General features: G+C 41.7%; 1 protein-coding gene across 9 annotated transcripts in view; it reads left to right on the plus strand.

Moving 5' to 3' along the window:
- The first annotated feature begins 835 nt into the window (after positions 1-835).
- crebbpa (CREB binding lysine acetyltransferase a) overlaps positions 836-20,505 on the plus strand; it is a 62,842-nt gene continuing 43,172 nt past the window's right edge. For all 9 annotated transcript variants that reach the window (XM_080520454.1, XM_080520456.1, XM_080520461.1 and 6 more), the window contains exon 1: positions 836-1,678. In XM_080520454.1, the coding sequence (XP_080376580.1) occupies positions 1,591-1,678 (88 nt within the window). In that variant the 5' untranslated portion in view covers positions 836-1,590. The remainder of the gene's footprint in view (positions 1,679-20,505) is intronic.

Here is a 20,505-nt window from a genome sequence, read left to right on the forward strand (position 1 = left end):
GCAAAGTTGAATAACTGAAGTGCACAGTAAAATATTGACAAGATAAGTGCAGCGATTTGCACTCTCACCTCACAGCGAGACGGCCATGCGTTCAAATACTGGCACGATCTCCTACATTTGTTTCCTCCAGATACTCCGGTATTTTTCTACAGTCCAAAAACATGCATGTGCGGTTAATCGGTGACTCTAAATTGGCCATAAGTGTGAATGCGAGTGCGGTTTGCTCTCTCTGCCCTATGATGGACTGGTTATTTGTCCAGGGAGTGTCCTGACCTGGCCCATCATTAGCTGGAATTGTGGAAGAATAAAGTAGTTAAGATAAGAGATAGGATAAGATAATCCTTTATTCATCTCACAAATGGAGAAATTGAGTGTTACAGCAGCAGCAGGACAGCAGAAGAAAACCACAAGTCACACAGTGAGCAGACGAAAACTATAAATCACACATTGAAAAAACTCAAATTAGATTAAAAAAAATATAGGAATTGGACTGAAAAATGCAGTGATGCTTCAGGCTGTGTGATCACAGCCAACTCAACTCTGTTTCTCCAAAGCTTAAGAAGTTCTCATTAAATCACCAATTCACAATCATTATTTCCACTTAACACAAAATATATATAAATGTTTTTTTTGTGATTTATTAACTTGATTTAACTTTTTTTATGAGGCCAGTCTGTACCTGTGTGAGAGATGATGCCGCAGCGCCCCCAGCGGCCAGCGGCGGCAGCGCACTCACGTAGGGCGTGATAGCGCGGCCCCTCCCCCTCCACCGCCGATCTGGAAAAGAAAAAAAAAACTTTTTTGTATCGAAGGAATCAACAGCCGCCATCTTGTCGTGGCTCGGAATTGGGATTTCGGTCCAACACTGGCTTTTACGTAGAAATCGAACATCCTTACCGCGAAATGACAGCGTCCTTCTGCCGAAAACGCAATCTTGACGTCGCCTTGAAGACATTTTGTGCGAAAAACCTGGAATCGGATCAGTGGTCGTCGGGCAGAAAAGCTCTGTATATCTGATTTCCCCTTCAGAGTGCGGCGATTCAGCCCGTGTCGCCGTTCTGGAGCAGTACTGTTTACCAGGTCGTGACTTTCGAAGTAATTTGCAAAAATACGACAATTTTATGCAATCGTGCATTTTTGTGGAGCTTCGCGCGATTTTTGCATGAAGAGATTTGACGTCACGCAAAATGGGTACTTTGAACATTTAGAGATTACAAATTTTCCCCCGCAATGCATCGATACCCCTGATATAACCTTGTTGTCATTTTGAGATTCGATTTGTACATGGGTGATATTTCATTTCGGGATATTTAACGATAATAATGTGGGTGTTGGGTGTTGGATTATCATGGGGTGAATGGCGGTGGCGAAGCGGGGCGCTATTGCATCTCTTTTGAAGACTCGGCGAGGAGAAGCTAACTGCTACCTTAGCTGGTAGCAGGCAATTAGCTAGCTATTAGCCAGTTAGCTAACGTTAGCAGGCTGTCGGCTCGCGAATGTGCTAATGCGGGGAGGTTTGCGGCTCGCAGAATAACATCACGTCGACTGTTACTATCCGCTTGAGCAAACGGCCCGGACAAGGTAGCAACTATGGCCGAAAACTTGCTGGACGTCGGACCTCCCAACTCCAAGCGGGCGAAGCTGAATTCACCTGCCCTGTCGGCGTCTGATGGACAAGGTAAAGGCCTCACGCACAGTCCGCACATGTAAACACCGAGATCTCAAACACTGACGCTCTGCATTCCTAGCTTTTGCCCCGTTTTTCATCCAGTTATAAGGCATTCCAGCAAGTTTAGCTTAGAAATGTGTGTCCAGTGTGGCTTGACTGCAGCCGTGGGCTGTATGGGTGAACGGTGACCGTTTCTCAGGTTAATACTGGTCTGCGACAACACGATCCTCAACGAGGTTTAATGCAGATTCAATGTGCTTTGGTGAAGTTGTCCACCCACAATGTCAGATGCCATAAACTGTGACATGTCGGCAACCAGTGGATCTTTTTTCAGACAGCTCTGACCCTGCAATCAAATGAGTCTCAACAACATCTGTCATGTATGGAATTTAAATGATCTATAAAAATATATGCACAGTAAAAATACCTTTTCAGCTTTGCCTGACAGTGACAAGAGCTGAGATGTCAGGCAACCCATGTTCATATTAGTTTTCTTACCTGCATTGTGTTTGTAGGCTGGCTAAAAATCCATTCAGCTGACAGCTGTCCATCTGCATATGTTGGCCAAGACCTTTGCATGCATGTACAGCGCTTCAAAGTCTTCTTCGTGGATATGTATTGCTCAGGAGTACTCCACTTTTTTGTAATTTTTCACTTTGAGTTATATTTGATGTTGATGGCATAGTGGAGATTCCTTACATTTTAGTGAGCTTATCCAATAATTTGTCTCAAGTCTTCAGAGAAAATCAATCATCCAGGTCATGGTATTAACATTCCTCGTCTTTAAAAACAACTGGACGAATTGGATGAAACATTGTCAAATACTTGGAGGGAGTTCAGTCTCTCTTTAAGACCAGACTCAATCCAATGATTTACTCAAAAACCACATGTGTCCTCAAATCAGAAGTCCATGTTGATTCCCAGGTTTGCACTGCAGGTCTGTATCTAAAGTTGTGAGTGTTTTTCCACCAAAGGGTTCCATTTCATCTATTGGGCTGTATAGTGATTCAGAGATGGTTGCCAGTGAAAATAAAAATGAGATGTCCAAGTTTGTGTATGGATGACATATTTCACAGTATTAAGTGCAAAAACTGAAGCAATCAAGCCAGAGTTGCACGTCGTCCTGCAGTAGGTTAAGACTGAATTGACCTGTTGATAGACCATCGCGTTTCTTTGGGTTAGTTCCAGCTTATAGTGCCTGCATGCTTTGAGAAAAATCGAGTGATTAGGGTAAAGAAATTCATAGCTCTTTTCTTTTTTTGTCACATTGGTTTTAGCAGCTTTATTATCAGACAAAAGACAAACCCCTGCTTATTTAACACTCAATACAATACAAAACAATTTGAAGACATGGAAGAATATAAATACACACAAAATTAATTGGTAAAAATACATACCAATTAGAGATAATTACCAACTGGAGTGATTAAAATATCCTAATGAGACATGATTTTAGTTTATTACTTTTGAAATTTCATTGAATCCACTAATCAAACAAATTCTTCAAGTTTTCTGATTTCTGCACATGATTTTGAGCTAGATTAGTCATCAAAGACAATCAAGCAACATTAAGAATGTATGATGTCATTCAAATCACACAACCAAGTGCAATTTTCTCTAAGTGCTTTCCCCTCCATCTTCAGACTTCAGTCTATGTCACGATGTGTGAATTAATCATGTACAGAGACTCCCGCTGTTTAAAAAGCCAGTGTGTAACCAACGTTTTCATCTGGCACTATAATTTACAGATGTACCCTAAATGCCTCATATGCGGACAATCGGCAGATGCCACAGACTGAGATCACATTAACCCATCTCGACCACTTATCACTTTATAGTTGATGGTTTATGTTTTACAAACTGCAAACATTTTATGTTGGTGTGAAACTCATCAAAATAAGTGGTCAATCCTTATTAAAAACTATTGGCATCACAGAAATTCAGCATCATGTAAAAAGTTTCCACATGTGCTAAAAAAAGTCATAAATATGTTATTATTAATGTGTTTGGTACGGGGTTCAGGAAGTGGTAATCTGTCGTAACACTTCAAAAGTAAAGGCTGAAGAGGCATGGTATATGTCTATTTCTGAAGGAATTTTACATTTCCAACCCTAGTATGCCTACTGTAGCTGCTGACTGGATTTGGCATGCATACTTCTCATCATCATCCATTCTAGACTGTTACTATTGGAAAATTCCTCAAACTACCAAAAAGCAGAGAAATAGAAATATGCACCCATGTACTAGTTGTCGCAGCCGCCCCAAGTACTTCTACAGTTTGACTGTTCCATTCACCGTTGTGTCGCATGATGGTAATTTGAATATATCTATACTCAAGATATCATAGGAAAAGTTTCAGAAGCACTTAAACCATTGCACATTTTTTCAGAATTGTACAGCTATAGAATCAAATAAATTGAGTTATCATGAAGGGGTTAACTCATAAACTCATAATTTTCTTCCAAATGTATCAGAAGAAACTATAAAATGATCATGATTGATTGAATGGTGTGTGAATTAAAAAAAAACCCCACCTGTACAACGCCTTCACAAACATTCACGGCGATACTTTGTGGTGTTTTCAGCGTAAAATCAGCCCAAACAGCTACATGTTGTCATGAAAAGTCGGATAGCACAATGGCGCTAGTTCCATAGCATGCTAAGCTGACTGCAAACTGTGGAATGGATTTCCTGACTCATTACTCCACGTCTCATTGAGACCCGCCTCTGTTCAGGAAATCTGTAACAGAAACACTGTAGACTCACTTCAGCAGAAGCACAGATGAAGCTCCATTGATCGGAAACGTCCACAGGTTGGATCGGATATTTCCGGTCCGTGAATTATGTTCATATCGGAACCTGATACTGGATCAGATCGGCCAGATCCCTAGATTCTGTTTATGTTTAGCTAACTGATGTCATCAGAATCCTGCTGCAAAGGTTTCTGGGATATCAAAGATGGTGTCTCTGCAGCTCAAGCAAAAATATCAACAATTGACGGATTCTGCCTGGAAAAAAAAAGCCAAACTTTCTCAATTTGAGTTTGCTTAATACATTTTTTGATGTAAAGTCACAGACAGAATTTGAAGGAACTTTGCAGGAATGCTATCTGAAACATCTTTTCAGAACCAAGTGCAGATATTCCGTGAATGTTTCATGTAATACAAACTAAATGTTATTGCGATCAGGACCGTACCATGATTTGCAGAACTCCTAATCTGTATTGATAAACTAAGAACATACAAAATGACTGGCTTTATTATTGAGATTGCAGTCTGCCAGAACTCATGCGTAGTACTGAATAGTTTGATTTATTTGACTAAATACAGACATCTAATGATAAATGATTAATTTTCTAGATTTTCTTTTTTCTCATGGCGAAATTACTCCTAGATTATGTGATTATTATATATTGGAGCCAAAATAATTCAAAATGAAATGGTAGATAATGAGTATAGTTAAATTGTGGCTTGTACTATCCTTCGCTGCTGTCATTACAAAGCACCTCTCGCAGTGAGATAATGGGCTGATCTGGTCCAGTCTACAGTTGTCCCACTGTTTATCAGGGGCTTGTTCAGATGTCTGCCGACAGTCCTGAATGACATGCCTACATACCAGCGGCACATTTACAACTTTCCCAAGTCAGCTGTTGCAGCTTGTTTTTAGATTAAAGATTGTAGTTCAAAATGGCCCTATGTTGTCTCCGATGACTTAAAAAAAAATAAAAAAGTCTCGTGGTCACATGTTGCAGGTCTTGCTTTTATTGGTTCCACACCAGTCTGATCCAGGGATTAATGTCTCTATAACAATTTGGGCGCAAGTTGCCCAATACTTTAAATCTCACTTTTCGGCCACTTATCTTAGATGAAAATATTTATACTTCCCCAGTAGTGTTAATACGTTTGCTCAGCTTGAATAATGAAAGTATTCTAACGAAAACACGCTATGGGGGTTCTTGGTGTTGTATTATAATTCTGCAGTTCAGATGTTGCATATATTTCATTGCACTTGCAGATACTGCAATGACGTTGAATTTACATTGCCTTGTCCAATCCTATTTGATCTCAAAGAAACATTTTTCGTGTGAAGGGTTATGTTGGACTTTCCGTTTTGAGTCGTGCTGTTTGTCATCTTGGTAAAAACATTTTTTTAATTAAAGGGACTTCTGCTACATATACCCAACACTTGGGCTATCCAAGAACCAATTGTGTTTGTCTGCAAGGGAAGTATGTCAGGTAAGCTTTCAACAACGATGGCTGTTGTAACATCAATGATTATAAATGACCACACATGACCGAGGCACTGCATGTCCGCATTGACCAACCATTAAACATGGTCTGCCTCCTCTGTGTAGTCCTTGCCAGTATTTTAAGGACCATGTGGAACACCGATGATCATCAACTGCAAAGTACATTACACATCAAGCTTGAAGCCTGTTTGAGCAGCAACCATCCTCAGAGATATTTAACATTTTGCAGCCACGTTGATTTTGAGTTGCACAATTAATGTTTCTTTGAGAGGATCAGATTCGTATTATCTGCAGCATGAGAAGAAAAACATAAAGATTAGTTAAACGATGAAGCAAAACCCTTGCCATTGCCTTGAAGAGATCTGCATGTCTGAACTGGGCCACAGACGTTTACTACTGATTGATTATTAACTGTTCTCTTCAGGGCACTAGCATGTGTCATGAACACTTTGCAAACTATTAAAAGAAAACCATTATGGTAAGCGTAAACATCTGAACTATCACATTAACTTGGTGAGTTGAAAAAACAAATGACGTGACACCTTTCATTTGGCATCAAACTACATGTAGCTGCAGAATTCGGTTTGCATGGTCACTGGGAAGGTTTAGCAAAGTGAAAAAGTACGTGGAGAATGAAGCACTAGGAGAAGTAACCATTACGATTAAGACTGTCAATGGATTACATTCGTTCAAATTGAGAATTTGTACAATTTGTTGAGTTCACCTAAATAGTTTTTTTTAATGTTTAAAATTCATCATTGCTATGATGGAAATGTTCTCATTGTGAGTTCCAGTCAAGTTCAAAGTAAAGTAGTTGTTTTTGTGAAGTTATCCAGTGGTGGTTACCTAATGTGCTTGTAGCATTAGCTGCAGTGTTGATTATTTTCATGTTCTGCTGTGACAAATGTGCTGAAGTGCGAACAAATGGTCGTCTCCCTCGATTTGTTTGCTGCATCGCTTAGAGGTAGCGGTAGAAACTTGAATAGAGAAGCTGCTGACTGCTTTTGACTTGTTGAACAGACCATCAGGAGACACTTTAACAGATGTTAAGTGTACCTAACCCTTTCACATTGCGACCAACCTGTTCAATCAATTTTTGAAATAGGCTCGACATAGTGATGCATCGACCTTGTGACAAGTGTTCTGTTGACTCACCATCACAGGAGCTGCGTTTATGAGATGGCATTCCCTCCCTCCTCTCTTGGGTGGTGAAGTTTTGAGATCATCATGTTGCTAATGGGGCAACAGAGTTGATCTAGGGTCATGTCATGGTGCCCTGACCTTGCCGACAAACCTCTCCATTGATCAGTAAAAGCTCCTTCGGCCCGTTGGTAGTGGACATCTTTTTATAAACGTATATAAACATTACCCAGTTGAAAGATGCTGCAGCATCTGACAGCCATGGCAGCCAGTGGTTGGCTGATTCTGGTTTCCACCTCAACCTTGAGTCCACCAAGGGGGTTGGAAATGGTGGGGTGTAGGGCTGCGAATCGATAAAAATGATCGATTCGTTGTGTTGCGCGATTTATGCGTCACTCAGCTGGCGTTCGCTCTCTCGATAACATCAAAGTTGTGGCGTGGCACTTGAGCTGACCAGCGAGCCGCCAGAGCGCACTCCGACGCTGCAGAGACGTCATCTGAGCCGACTGGCATTTGCTCTAGGAAACGACACGGAAGTTGCGGCACGGCACTGGAGCGAACCGGCTCGCTGCCGGAGTGTGCTCCGACGCGGGAGACATCACCCGGGCATGCTCCGGCGGCTAGCCACTAACCGGCTAACTGCCTGAGCACGCTCGTATGCGGGGAGACAAAACAAAACGACTAGTGCAAAGCGGATAATGTAAACCACAACAGAGGATTCATAAGGTCTGCCGTCCTGGCTGAGATTACTGTTGTAGCGTCACATATCTGTGGAGCTCTAAGCCCCGCCTACATTTTAACCTACTTTCTGGAGGAAATGCACCAGATTTGGCTCTGATTGCGCTTTACCTTACTGCTCCATACCGCTATTTGATCTTGCATACAGACACTACAAACAATTTCATTCCATACACTGTGACCACAACAAAGAAAAACTTTGAAGTGTACATTTCAAGGTTATTAGAGCAATATTTTACCAGTCGGGTCCGCTCGGGATGAAACTGGACCCTGAAGTGGTCCCTGAAGTAAATTCAATCTTATTTAATAATTATCTTGTATACATTTTCTTATACCTATTTGTATTGGTTCAGTTATGTTCTTTTTAAATGATCGCAACATATCATTTAATTCAATATCAACTTGTCCTACAATTTGAATTTTTTTTTTTTAACCATTTCATCGATTAATGGACCGATTAATCGATTATTGAAATAATCATTAGTTGCCATTCAATATGTAAATGGCTTTAAAAGCCAGTGTTAGTTGTCTTTCTCCATACCTGTAGCAGCAGGTGGGGAGTGTCCCTTTCAGTATGGATGCTAAGGAGAGACAATAACCCAACACCTTTTTTGTTTTATAAGGGGTCACTAACTTGATTCAAAATTGGTTGACATCCCAGTGAACAAGCTTGGTCATTAATCTATGTTTTCATTCTGCAGAGACTCCCCAGGATTTAAATGCATTATGGTAACATTTTATCATACCGTAGTAACATTAATTCAAAATTGTAATTCCTACATTGAAAAAGTTCATCATACATTCTAGATTCCATTTTTGGTTTCCTATATAGCACTCTAAAATATGAGTAAATGAGGGCCTATCCTTTATTCCTTTAATGTCTGTTTTTAAAGTTAGTTTTATTACGCTCCCGGAGACATTGTGTTTATTGCTGGTTCAGAGCAAACATGTGCCCCGTCTGTCTATTGAGACCATCTGTCACAATGCAAGAGTCTGTTTTCTATTACACTATAGTCCCAAAAACGAAGTTGGCTGCTCTTAGGTCTTATTACAGTGTCTTTATAGGGGATAGTTCATGTTTTCCTTGATGTGATGGAATGCAATGTCTGCGCTTGGATAAAACCTAAACACGGACTATTTGATACATGGCCACCTGAGGCCTTGGATCTGCTTTGTCACTCATTCCCATGTTGTGACACACCCCCCCATTTCCTCCAGAACATCAAATAATTACTTAATATAGCATTGGTAGCATTAAATGGCACTTTTACAGAGTGTGAGTGGTGCCTTGGATGGAGCCATTTAGGCTTTTGCCTCCAGGCAACCACATGTACAAAAGTGGGAGCATAGACTATCTGGGGGAGAAGCAGGGCAGTGCATCATCTTCATCCTTTTTCCACAGATGATCGTTTTTGCCGTCCACACCTCACAGACAGGGTTTTTCCCCACTCTGGGACCCCTGTTAAAAAAAACTATTTTCGTGCTTCAAAAGCTCCGCCTCATGTAGATGATGTGGTTCACGTTTCCACCGCAGGAATGCGGAAACAACCGCTCCAAAGGCGGTCGCTTTTCCGCTCCCCTTCCGTTGGGGTACCTGGCACCATGGAACGGGTCTGAGTTTGAGGAGCTGTCTGCTGATTGGTCAGTGATTTTACTACACACCCTTAATATTTTAATATGTGGGCTGGATGAAGCTTCTGCTTTCAGCATGGTCAGCTTTGCACTGGTTATTTTTTTTTTCCCTTTTCTTTTCTTTGCTGCTCAACTTTAGTGTTGGTCGTTGGGCTTTGGACTTTGCATCGCGTTGGAGCTTTCTGTTTGCAGCATAGCGTCAGCCAGGGGGGTGCGCCACGCGCCGTGGGGTGTCCTGCTTCTCGGCTGGCTGCGGCACGCGGCTCCGGGACACGGGAGCCTTTAGCTTTCTTGCTTGAATGCAGGAGCAGCCACTCCGGTGCTGATCACGCTCCGACAGCTCTGCGCTGGAACACGGGGGGGGCTCCAAGCTCCAAGCTTCTCTGTATCGCGTCCATGGTCTGTCCTCGCGATGCAGCGGCACTGAACAGTTAGTTGAACAGAGCGCTACTCCTGGAGTGGCTACTCCTGCGTTTGTGCAGAAAGCTAAAGGCTCCCATGTCTGTGCCGCAGCCAGCCGGGGAGCGCTCGAGTGCGGGGCAAGTCGCCGGAGCGTTCGCTCTCTCAGAACAAACGCGGACGTTGCGGCTGCAGCTCTGTGCCTGCAAAAAATAACAGTTAACTAAACAGCAAGTGCAAAGTGGAGGATGTAAACAACAGAGGATTCATAAGATCTAGATCTGCAGCCAGGCTGAGACGACTGTTGTAACATCACATGTCTGCAGAGCTCTTAAGCCCCGCCTACTTTAAGCTCCTCTTTGCGGTGGAAACGGGTACCGGAGCCGAGCTCCGGTTTTGCTTTGCCGTACCGCTCCGTTCGGTGCTTTTGACCCTCGAATACATTCTTTTGTAGATGATATGGCAGATTTCCATGATGAGGAGATAAAACATGGGGTTTTAAAATTGGGCAGAAGACAAAATCACATGACCGTTTTAAAAGGCAGTAGCGTCACAACGCAGCGTCATCTGGTCCAGTGTTTCAATCTGTGTCGAAAGTGCAGATATAAAACTACAAGATCGCTTTAAAATGATGTTGATAGCCCAAATAAAAGATATGAGGAGATATGAGGAAAACTGTGTCCCGTGTTTTTCCGCGACATTTTAGTGCGTCAGGTGCATGAAGACCGGTCAGGAGTGCTTTTAAAACGAAGTGAAAGCAGCGGAGTAGTAAAAAAAACAACGCTCGTAATGTGGAAGTATAGCTTTCACTCATTGGTTGAGAAGAAGACCCCATGTCCAATCAAAAGTTCCCATAGTTGGAGGTGTCATTTTGTTTAGTTCACCCGTGAAAAAGTAAACAGAGAGACGGAGACAGCGAGAGTGAGTTGCGATTTATATAAGAGAAAAAGCGATAATTATCATGATTTGTCCATGTAGTGAGTGAGATTAGAGTGTTTTTTAGTTTCGAGTGAAGTCTTTTTTTTTTTTTTTTTCCTATCAAAACAGTGAGGTGCCTTATGAACGTTGATCAGGTGCTCCGACTTTTTATTTTCGAAGAAGGGGAAGAGCACATCGAGTCTGACATTGAGTTTGAGAGTGATTCTGATGACAATATTGAAGACCCAAGCTTTGTTTTGGAAGAGGGGAGACAGGTGCCCCCCCCCCAGACCAGGACAGGTGTCCCCCAGACCAGGAGACGTGTCCCCCACCCCCCTCCCCATCATTCCAGCTCCACCACAACAGCCAAAGGCTAAAATGTAAACATTGCGTACAGGAACACAAGAAAAAGAAAGACACTCCATGGAAATGCCATGTGTGACGTGTCCCTCTGTGTTGTGTTGGACACAATCTGTTTTTTTGAGTGGCACAAATAATTTGTCGTCACCTGACAATATATGTGTGACCTTTTGTAAATAGTTTTACAAAAACGCCTGAGACATTGCTTCTATTTCACGGTAAATATCTGCATATAACAGTTTTTTCAGTCCTATTTTGATACATTTTAGTTAAATATAGTTTAGATTTACTTCACAAGTAAACTAAATGATTCGTTGAGCACGTATATTAATTTTATCATCAATAAATCTATGTTTTTCCCAACCAGATTTGTAGTTTTATGGTATTTTTAGATCCACTGTGTTAATAAAGTATGCCAAACTGAAAACAATACTTCAGAGCTGCATTTATGAGGTTGTCCTGAGCAAAATGACACCAAAAAGGGCAAGGTTTATGGACTTTATATTTGAGATATAAAGGAAAAATCAATTGTAGTGAAAAACGGCACACAATACTTTAGGCGCAGCAGGGTTCACTTGGCATGATCAGCATGTTCAGCAAGGCAACCACAGCAGCAGGAAAGATTTCAGGAGTGTAGTTACAGCAACAAGCGCGCACTCTTTGAGCACAGTGACTGGAATCAAACGTAAAACATTAATGACTCACTGCCAAGAATCTGTTTTGGATTGTGACTTAAGGCTAGAACATAAAAACACTCAAATTATCTCATTGTAGTATCCAATTATGTTGATTCAGAAAATGAATTAAGACTTCTACTGCTTTATCTACTTCTGCGGGCTTATCTTTTGTTAAAACTTTTGTTTATTCTTCTGATATAATTAAACACACCATCTGTTGAGAAACTATGCTTGAAAAATAACATTTTGAAACTTGAAATGAAATTCAGGTGGAAAAATTCAAGTCTGAAATCACAAGAAAAATACAGATGGACTTTTTCTGGTTGCTTTGCCACACTAAGGAGGCAGTAAAAGTCTGCAACAGCATCTGCTTTTCCATGTACGATACTTGTCAGTCCATACTGTCTGGCTGGTGATTTCACCAGCACGGAGGAAGGAACAACTTTCTGTGAGTGGTAGTTGTAGGTTTTGGTCAGATTGACAGTTCCAATACTGTTGAGCACTGAATTCAGCCAACGGTGATTCATTTTTCATGTTTGATGGTTTAGACTTGGCATAGACTTGCTGACTGGAATGTAAACAAAGCTGTTGTGCTCCGCAAGCTGCATAACTGATAGTTTTGTCTTTGGTTGTATGTTCTGCATGATTTATGTGGAACTTGATTTGTGGATTCTGCTTACACCTGGAGTTCAATTACTCTTTATACAAATGGAGTTGACTATTTTTCTGTGTGTTGTGTATATTATTTCTTTTAATTAGTCAATGATTCGATCCATATTTATTCCATACAACCACCCCTCATATGTGTTCATACACTTTAAAGTATGCTTCTTTCTTAATTTGCTGTTCAACTGAACAATAAATGAAAGACTGCCATGAGACATCTGTCCCTCTCAGACCAGACACATGCCTCAAGGCGAGATGATAAACATCCTTAGTCAGGACTGCCGTTCAGAAGGCCTTTGTTGGTATTTATAGTCGCCACCTTGTCGGCAGGAGTCGGAGAGAGTGAGCAATGAATAGTAGGAAGCATTGCAGGGATTGCTTTGGAGGGCGTAATTGGGTAAAGGAGCAGAAGAAGGAGGGATTAACATGTTAAAAAAGGCTCCTGACTGCATGTGGCCATACCCAACAAAACATTGCTTTGCATTTTTGGACTCCAGCCAAAGTGTGTGTGTGTGTGGGTGCGTGCGTGCGCGTGGCCATGGCTGAGAGCATATCATTGGAAGTGAACACAGCTGCTCTGAGAGTATCCATGTGGCTGCTGGATAGACTGGTCCGGCTAAGAAGAGCGAGCGAGGCAGGGGAGGCAAAGACGGATGGTCCCTTCTGCTTGAAACAAGCTTCCTCCACATTAAGCACCTGCTCGCCCTATGCCTGGGACAGACAGCTCACAAGCACAGCAGATCTGTGCGGCAACACTGTGTTTACTCAGGGAAGTGTGTAGGCCAATTGCCCTCATTAAAACCAGGATCCTGCCTGAATCTCAATGAAGACATCCAGCTTCAGCAGACGGTAGCTGACTGCCCTTTTTGTTTTCTCATATCTTGCGGTTTTAGCACCACGGCTCCAGCCGTCGTACGGTGACAAAGACTTAAGATTGAAAATGCCTTAGAGAAACTAACATTCCTCAGGTCTCCCTGTCACATTGTGCAGAAACAATTACCTTCTTTCTATGTGAGCCATAATGCACGTGTTTTGATAACCACATATACTTTTTATTTTGGTAATGAGAAGTAAAAATGGTGTCATAATGAAGCACATCTTTTTTTCATTGAACTGAAATTACATTTAACTGTTTTGTACCTGTATTTCTGAGTCATTCGATAGTGAACATACCAATAATTATTTATTATAAGTCAAGATGTAAAACAAAGGGATAGTAGAATAAAATTTCAGACTTATCTGAACTTTTTTGTTGTTTTTGGTTTAATTACCTTTCAAAGTGATGGACTCGGCAAACCATGTCTTAGCAAGGTTAAACTTCTGGAATGATAGAGCTTGGCATTTTACATTGAATAGTACTGCTTAATCTAGAACGGGTCGGCAACCTATAATGCTCAAAGAGCCATTTGGTCCCACTGAACACAACGCCCAAAGAGCCGCATACATTTTATTTTGACACGCCCACAGGCGGACCATGCCAGGACGACACGACACACAAAACCTTCTTCACTGCTGGTTGACAACTTGCAACTAATAAACTAAACTACATGAACTAAGCAACAAAAACACCATACAACACAATTATTACTGACACTACAAATCTATTATTACCCCCAATAATTACATTTAAAACGCGACAAACAGAAGCTCCCATAATGCATTGCAGCTATCAGCTCCTTTATTGCTACACATTATTAAAATGGAAGATAAATGTGTGAGATCTGGGATTTTTAGAACGATGAGTGTGATGGTGTGGCTTTAATGTCCTGTAGTTGTTGTGTAATTCACTAGAATGTTCCGTCACTCTCAACAAGTCTGTAATGAACCTCCTGGAATTGTCGGCGCTCCGCAGCGCAGCAGTTTTACTGTGAAAGGTACAGGAAGCTCCCAGCTTCAGATACCAGTTGAGCCTGCAGCCGCAATTCTACGTTCTTCATACCATTATTGTTGCGTAATGACGTTACATCGCTGCGTCGTTCACGACCCGCCTACATTTTACTCCACTCTTTGTAGCGGGACTGAGCTCTGGGTGGCTTTGCCTCCTTACGTCCCTCTCTGGGTGGCTTTGCCTCCTTACGTCCCTCTCTGGGTGGCTTTGCCTCCTTACGTCCCTCTCTGGGTGGCTTTGCCTCCTTACGTCCCTCTCTGGGTGGCTTTGCCTCCTTACGTCCCTCCGGGATGAACTGCAGTAGGACGGAGGCTCAAGGACCCGCAGTGGAGGGACCAAAGAGCCGCATGCAGCTCCGGAACCGCGGGTTGCCGACCCCTGGTCTAGAATCAACCATTGGTAGTTAACTATGATGACAGCTGTTGGTATTGCATATCTGTTGCTTTAAGAATACTGCTCCTGCGAAGCCACATGAATGGCGTCCATGAATGGCCTGCAATGTGTCCGAGCACTTTTACAACTATTAGCACTTGCAATCAGGCCACATGCTGATAACCATAACACCTCTTGTCTTGGACTGATTGGATTTAACTTTAATTCAATATTATAGCATACATGTAGACAAAAGGCCAGAAGTCAGAGTTCCAAAAGCATAAAAACAAACAAAACAAAAGGAAACCGGAAGCTCTACTTCTGAAATTGTCCCATGCCTTATGGAAGGGGAGCAGTTTGTTGAATTAGTTTTTTGTCCAAATCCTTGATTATTGTGCTTAATTGCATCCGACTTCTGTGTGGCCATGTTTGATTTAATACAGTTGTGCATTGATTAACAATTAATCCAATAGTTTATTTGAATTAATCATGATGACTTGCACCTTACTGTAACTTTATCATGGTATTTAAAACCAACAGTGATCCCAGATGCATTGTAGGGCTGCCACGGTTAGTCGACTAGTCACGATTATATCGACTATTAAAATGGTCGCCAACAAATGTAATAGTCAGCGTGTTGTTTTTATTTATTTATTTATTTTTTTAATCATTGTTTTTCTCTGAAAACTGCAGCGGCACCTTCCACTGCCGCGTCTGCCTTTCTGTCCTTGACACGTGCGCAGTAATGGTAATCGGGGTCAGTTGTGATATCACCTGAAGTTATACCAGACGGGCTCGGGTATCATAGCTACCCGGCAGCAACGGAGCTCAAAAGTGTAGGAGCATTTTAAGAAAGCAAAAGAGAAAAGCGTGCAATGTAATATCTGCAGGACAGAACCTGCCTTCCACAGCAGCGCAACTGCAATGCACGAGCACCTGAAAAGGAAGCATGTTGTGGCTTATGACAACGATGAAGAGCGACCATCGTCTTGGCAAGCTAATTGGCTAGTTAGCTGCTAATATTAGCGTGAACAGAGCGCTAACGGACGACTTACTCATAGCTGTAAACGTTGACGTTCGCGATGATGATTTGATTAATTAGCCACCGTTTGAACACATATTTCATGCTTTTTCTGTCACATTACAGCAGTGGTTCTCAATTATTTTCTGTCATGCCCCCCCTAGAGGACAGAATTGTTTTCAGGGCCCCCCCCCCCCCCCCCCCCCCCTGAATTGTACGACCATTGAGAACCTGATAATATTTATTTATTGATCTGTATAAACCACTGTATGAGTTGCTGGCACCAGCATTCTGTATACAATCGCCTGATTATCAAAATAAATTAATAAAATGAGCTGGAGGCCCTTTTTTAATCGTTCAAGCATGAATAAAGACACTAATACTGAAAGTCGCGCCCGCCTCACGCCCCCCCTGACACCCCACCACGCCCCCCCAGGGGGGCTCGCCCCACCATTTGAGAAGCACTGCATTATAGTGATGCGTTTGAATAGGAATTGTGGTAATGCTAATGTTTGCTTACGTTATGTTTCAGTGCTAAAAAAGTAAGTTCTGATGTGTGGACCAGTCGTGCATCCCTGCAGCCTCCACCCCATCGGAGTGCATTTTCTCTGCAGCAGGGAACATCTGCTCTCTAAACAGAGCAAGGCTTTCTCCAAGACATGTAGAAATGCTAACTTTCCTGTGAACAAGAGCCTTGTGCAGTTTGGGATTATACAGAGTCAGAGTGTAGTAAAGTTGAATAGTTGTGAGCACTGAACACAAAATGCACTTTTGTTGTATTTGAGTCACTGAGACCAAAATCTTATTAATTCCTTAGTGACAAGTGCCTCCCTCATTATTGCTATGTTTGATGCCAAAGACAATTTAAAGGACCCATATTTCGCTACATTTCATGTTTCACAGTCCATCCTATGCTCATGTGGGATAATAATTTAGGTGATAGGATACAACACTCAAAACTTGTGAAATTACAGCTATTTCTTGGATTGAGCTGACGTCACCTCTCATGATGGTGGTTCTCAGCTCCTCTTCCTCCCCCGCCCACATGGACACTGCGGCTCAAGCCCACAGCCACCTCCTCCACCCCCTCGGTGACGTAGCCAGCAGCTCACGCTCGCTTGGTAATATGCTGACAGATCTCGACGCCTCGTTAGTCTTTTATTGTGGGAATAGCAGCAGGTTTCAAGATGAGCTTCTGAGGAAGTCCAGTTTCAAAGTACCGTAGTTCTGGAAGCTTCTTTGGTGAAGTGTCGCTCACAAACAAACACATTCTTTGCGGATTTCTGAGGCGGGTCCGCAGGAAAAAAGTCCAGCCACATTCGCCGCTGTGCTTCTTCTTTTGACAAGACAAATAGTGTGGAACCATACTGGTACCCGAAAACACATTTTGTCCAAGTGGACATGATGGTGAAAACACATTTTGTCCAAGTGGACATGATGGTGAAAACACATTTTGTCCAAGTGGACATGAAGGTGAAAACACATTTTCTCCAGTGGACATGAAGGTGAAAACACATTTTGTCCAAGTGGACATGATGGTGAAAACACATTTTCTCCAGTGGACATGATGGTGAAAACACATTTTCTCCAGTGGACATGATGGTGAAAACACATTTTGTCCAAGTGGACATGATGGTGAAAACACATTTTGTCCAAGTGGACATGATGGTGAAAACACATTTTGTCCAAGTGGACATGATGGTGAAAACACATTTTGTCCAAGTGGACATGATGGTGAAAACACATTTTGTCCAAGTGGACATGAAGGTGAAAACACATTTTGTCCAAGTGGACATGATGGTGAAAACACATTTTGTCCAAGTGGACATGAAGGTGAAAACACATTTTGTCCAAGTGGACATGATGGTGAAAACACATTTTGTCCAAGTGGACATGATGGTGAAAACACATTTTGTCCAAGTGGACATGATGGTGAAAACACATTTTGTCCAAGTGGACATGAAGGTGAAAACACATTTTGTCCAAGTGGACATGATGGTGAAAACACATTTTGTCCAAGTGGACATGAAGGTGAAAACACATTTTGTCCAAGTGGACATGAAGGTGAAAACACATTTTGTCCAAGTGGACATGAAGGTGAAAACACATTTTGTCCAAGTGGACATGAAGGTGAAAACACATTTTGTCCAAGTGGACATGAAGGTGAAAACACATTTTGTCCAAGTGGACATGATGGTGAAAACACATTTTGTCCAAGTGGACATGATGGTGAAAACACATTTTGTCCAAGTGGACATGATGGTGAAAACATATTTTGTCCAAGTGGACATGAAGGTGAAAACACATTTTGTCCAAGTGGACATGAAGGTGAAAACACATTTTGTCCAAGTGGACATGAAGGTGAAAACACATTTTGTCCAAGTGGACATGATGGTGAAAACACATTTTGTCCAAGTGGACATGATGGTGAAAACACATTTTGTCCAAGTGGACATGATGGTGAAAACACATTTTGTCCAAGTGGACATGATGGTGAAAACACATTTTGTCCAAGTGGACATGATGGTGAAAACACATTTTGTCCAAGTGGACATGAAGGTGAAAACACATTTTGTCCAAGTGGACATGATGGTGAAAACACATTTTGTCCAAGTGGACATGAAGGTGAAAACACATTTTGTCCAAGTGGACATGAAGGTGAAAACACATTTTGTCCAAGTGGACATGAAGGTGAAAACACATTTTGTCCAAGTGGACATGATGGTGAAAACACATTTTGTCCAAGTGGACATGATGGTGAAAACACATTTTCTCCAAGTGGACATGATGGTGAAAACACATTTTGTCCAAGTGGACATGATGGTGAAAACACATTTTGTCCAAGTGGACATGATGGTGAAAACACATTTTGTCCAAGTGGACATGATGGTGAAAACACATTTTCTCCAAGTGGACATGAAGGTGAAAACACATTTTTTCCAAGTGGACATGATGGTGAAAACACATTTTCTCCAAGTGGACATGATGGTGAAAACACATTTTGTCCAAGTGGACATGAAGGTGAAAACACATTTTGTCCAAGTGGACATGATGGTGAAAACACATTTTCTCCAAGTGGACATGATGGTGAAAACACATTTTGTCCAAGTGGACATGATGGTGAAAACACATTTTGTCCAAGTGGACATGATGGTGAAAACACATTTTGTCCAAGTGGACATGAAGGTGAAAACACATTTTGTCCAAGTGGACATGAAGGTGAAAACAGTTATCGACAGCAACAAAACCAGCAGTTCAATGTGAAGCAGCAGAGACTGAGAGAGCAGAGAAGAGGCTGCAGCTCCTTGGCACATTCGTGGGCGTGTCTTGTTTTGGTTTCTCCACATGTCAATCTTCCAGGAGGCGGGGCTTCTCCAGCTCTGTGATCAGCAAGGTGGTGCTGCTTCATCAAATAGAATCAAGGTGTTGAGCTCCTCCACCAGTTAGAACAGAGAAAGATCGTTCTCCAACTCAAGCTTGAGGGAATCAATGAAAAAACCACTTTGGGGATGTATATGAACCCCAAATAGCACTTTTATGATGTTTAAAGCACAGAAAAGTCGATTTAGTATCAATGGGACTTTAAGGAAAGAAAAAAACCTAAACAATAAATCTGAAGTATTTATTTTTGTGTTTTTTAGGCAAGTGCCCTTTCCTTGTTTTACTCAGTTGTTTGCACCTTATTCTCCACAGTTAATCAAGTGTTTGTTGCTACAAGCATACTTCATTAAAGGTTTAATGAACTATCATCTTAATTGTCTTTATTTTTAGTTGGCATATACCTTAAACACTTCAAGCTGAAAACTACTGATGGTTATATAAGAGCAACTTCATGCTGGTGCGATAAACTGTATGTTTTACATTCAATTTATATATGGTCCGATTATTTGATAATTGAAAAAATAATTGGTGATGAGTCGACTATCAAAATAATCGTTTGTGGCAGCCCGAGTGCATTGTCTACAGTATATTGTTATCTTTAGTTTTGAAGAAGTGGTTGCAGTCTAAAGTAGCTCATTGGTTGTTGCGCGCGACACACGCACACACACACACACACACAACTGAAATGGTAACATTAACAATATAATGGTCATGGCATTCAAACCTAGTTCTGGAAACATTGCTCAGTGCAGCTTTCCCAAATTAAAAAACACAATTTTTATCAGTCCCCCCAATGGATGAGGGGACTGGTAAAATACAGACACACTTCTTCCTTTTTTCCCCTCACTGTCTTAATCACTTCATCTCCAGGAAATCGTGGTTCCCTCGGCTCTGCATTATGCTCACACCTCTGGATGGTGTGACACAAATATTCTTCCAACCACCCAGCAGGAGTCCTGAAGCTTCTCTCACTGTGGTTGTCAGCCAATAACGATGCTCTTATTATCAGGTCGCGTGTCATTTCTGTCCTGCGCTCTCGGGACACGGCCAATAAGCAGCAGCATTTAGCAGGTTTTCTTAATATCCAATACAGGAAAGTAAAAAAAAAAAACTGTTTGACTGAGAATACTTACCATTCCTAACTGGCAGTTCTCTCTCGCTCTCTCTCTCTCTCTGTCTCTGTCTCTGTCTCTGTCTCTGTCTCTGTCTCTGTCTCTGTGTGTTATGCAGATTGAGTCGCCAGTAGTGAAAAGACAGATTGCACATGCTGTTTAATGGGCAGTGGATTTATCAAAATTTCCTATGAGCTAATTTTCTTGAATTATTGTTGGAATGAACTGATGCTGTTTTTCTAAAGCCATTTTGATTCATATTGTTTTTTTGTTTTTTTCTCCT

The sequence above is a fragment of the Blennius ocellaris genome (assembly GCF_963422515.1).
Source record: "Blennius ocellaris genome assembly, chromosome: 3".
NCBI lineage: Eukaryota > Metazoa > Chordata > Actinopteri > Blenniiformes > Blenniidae > Blennius > Blennius ocellaris.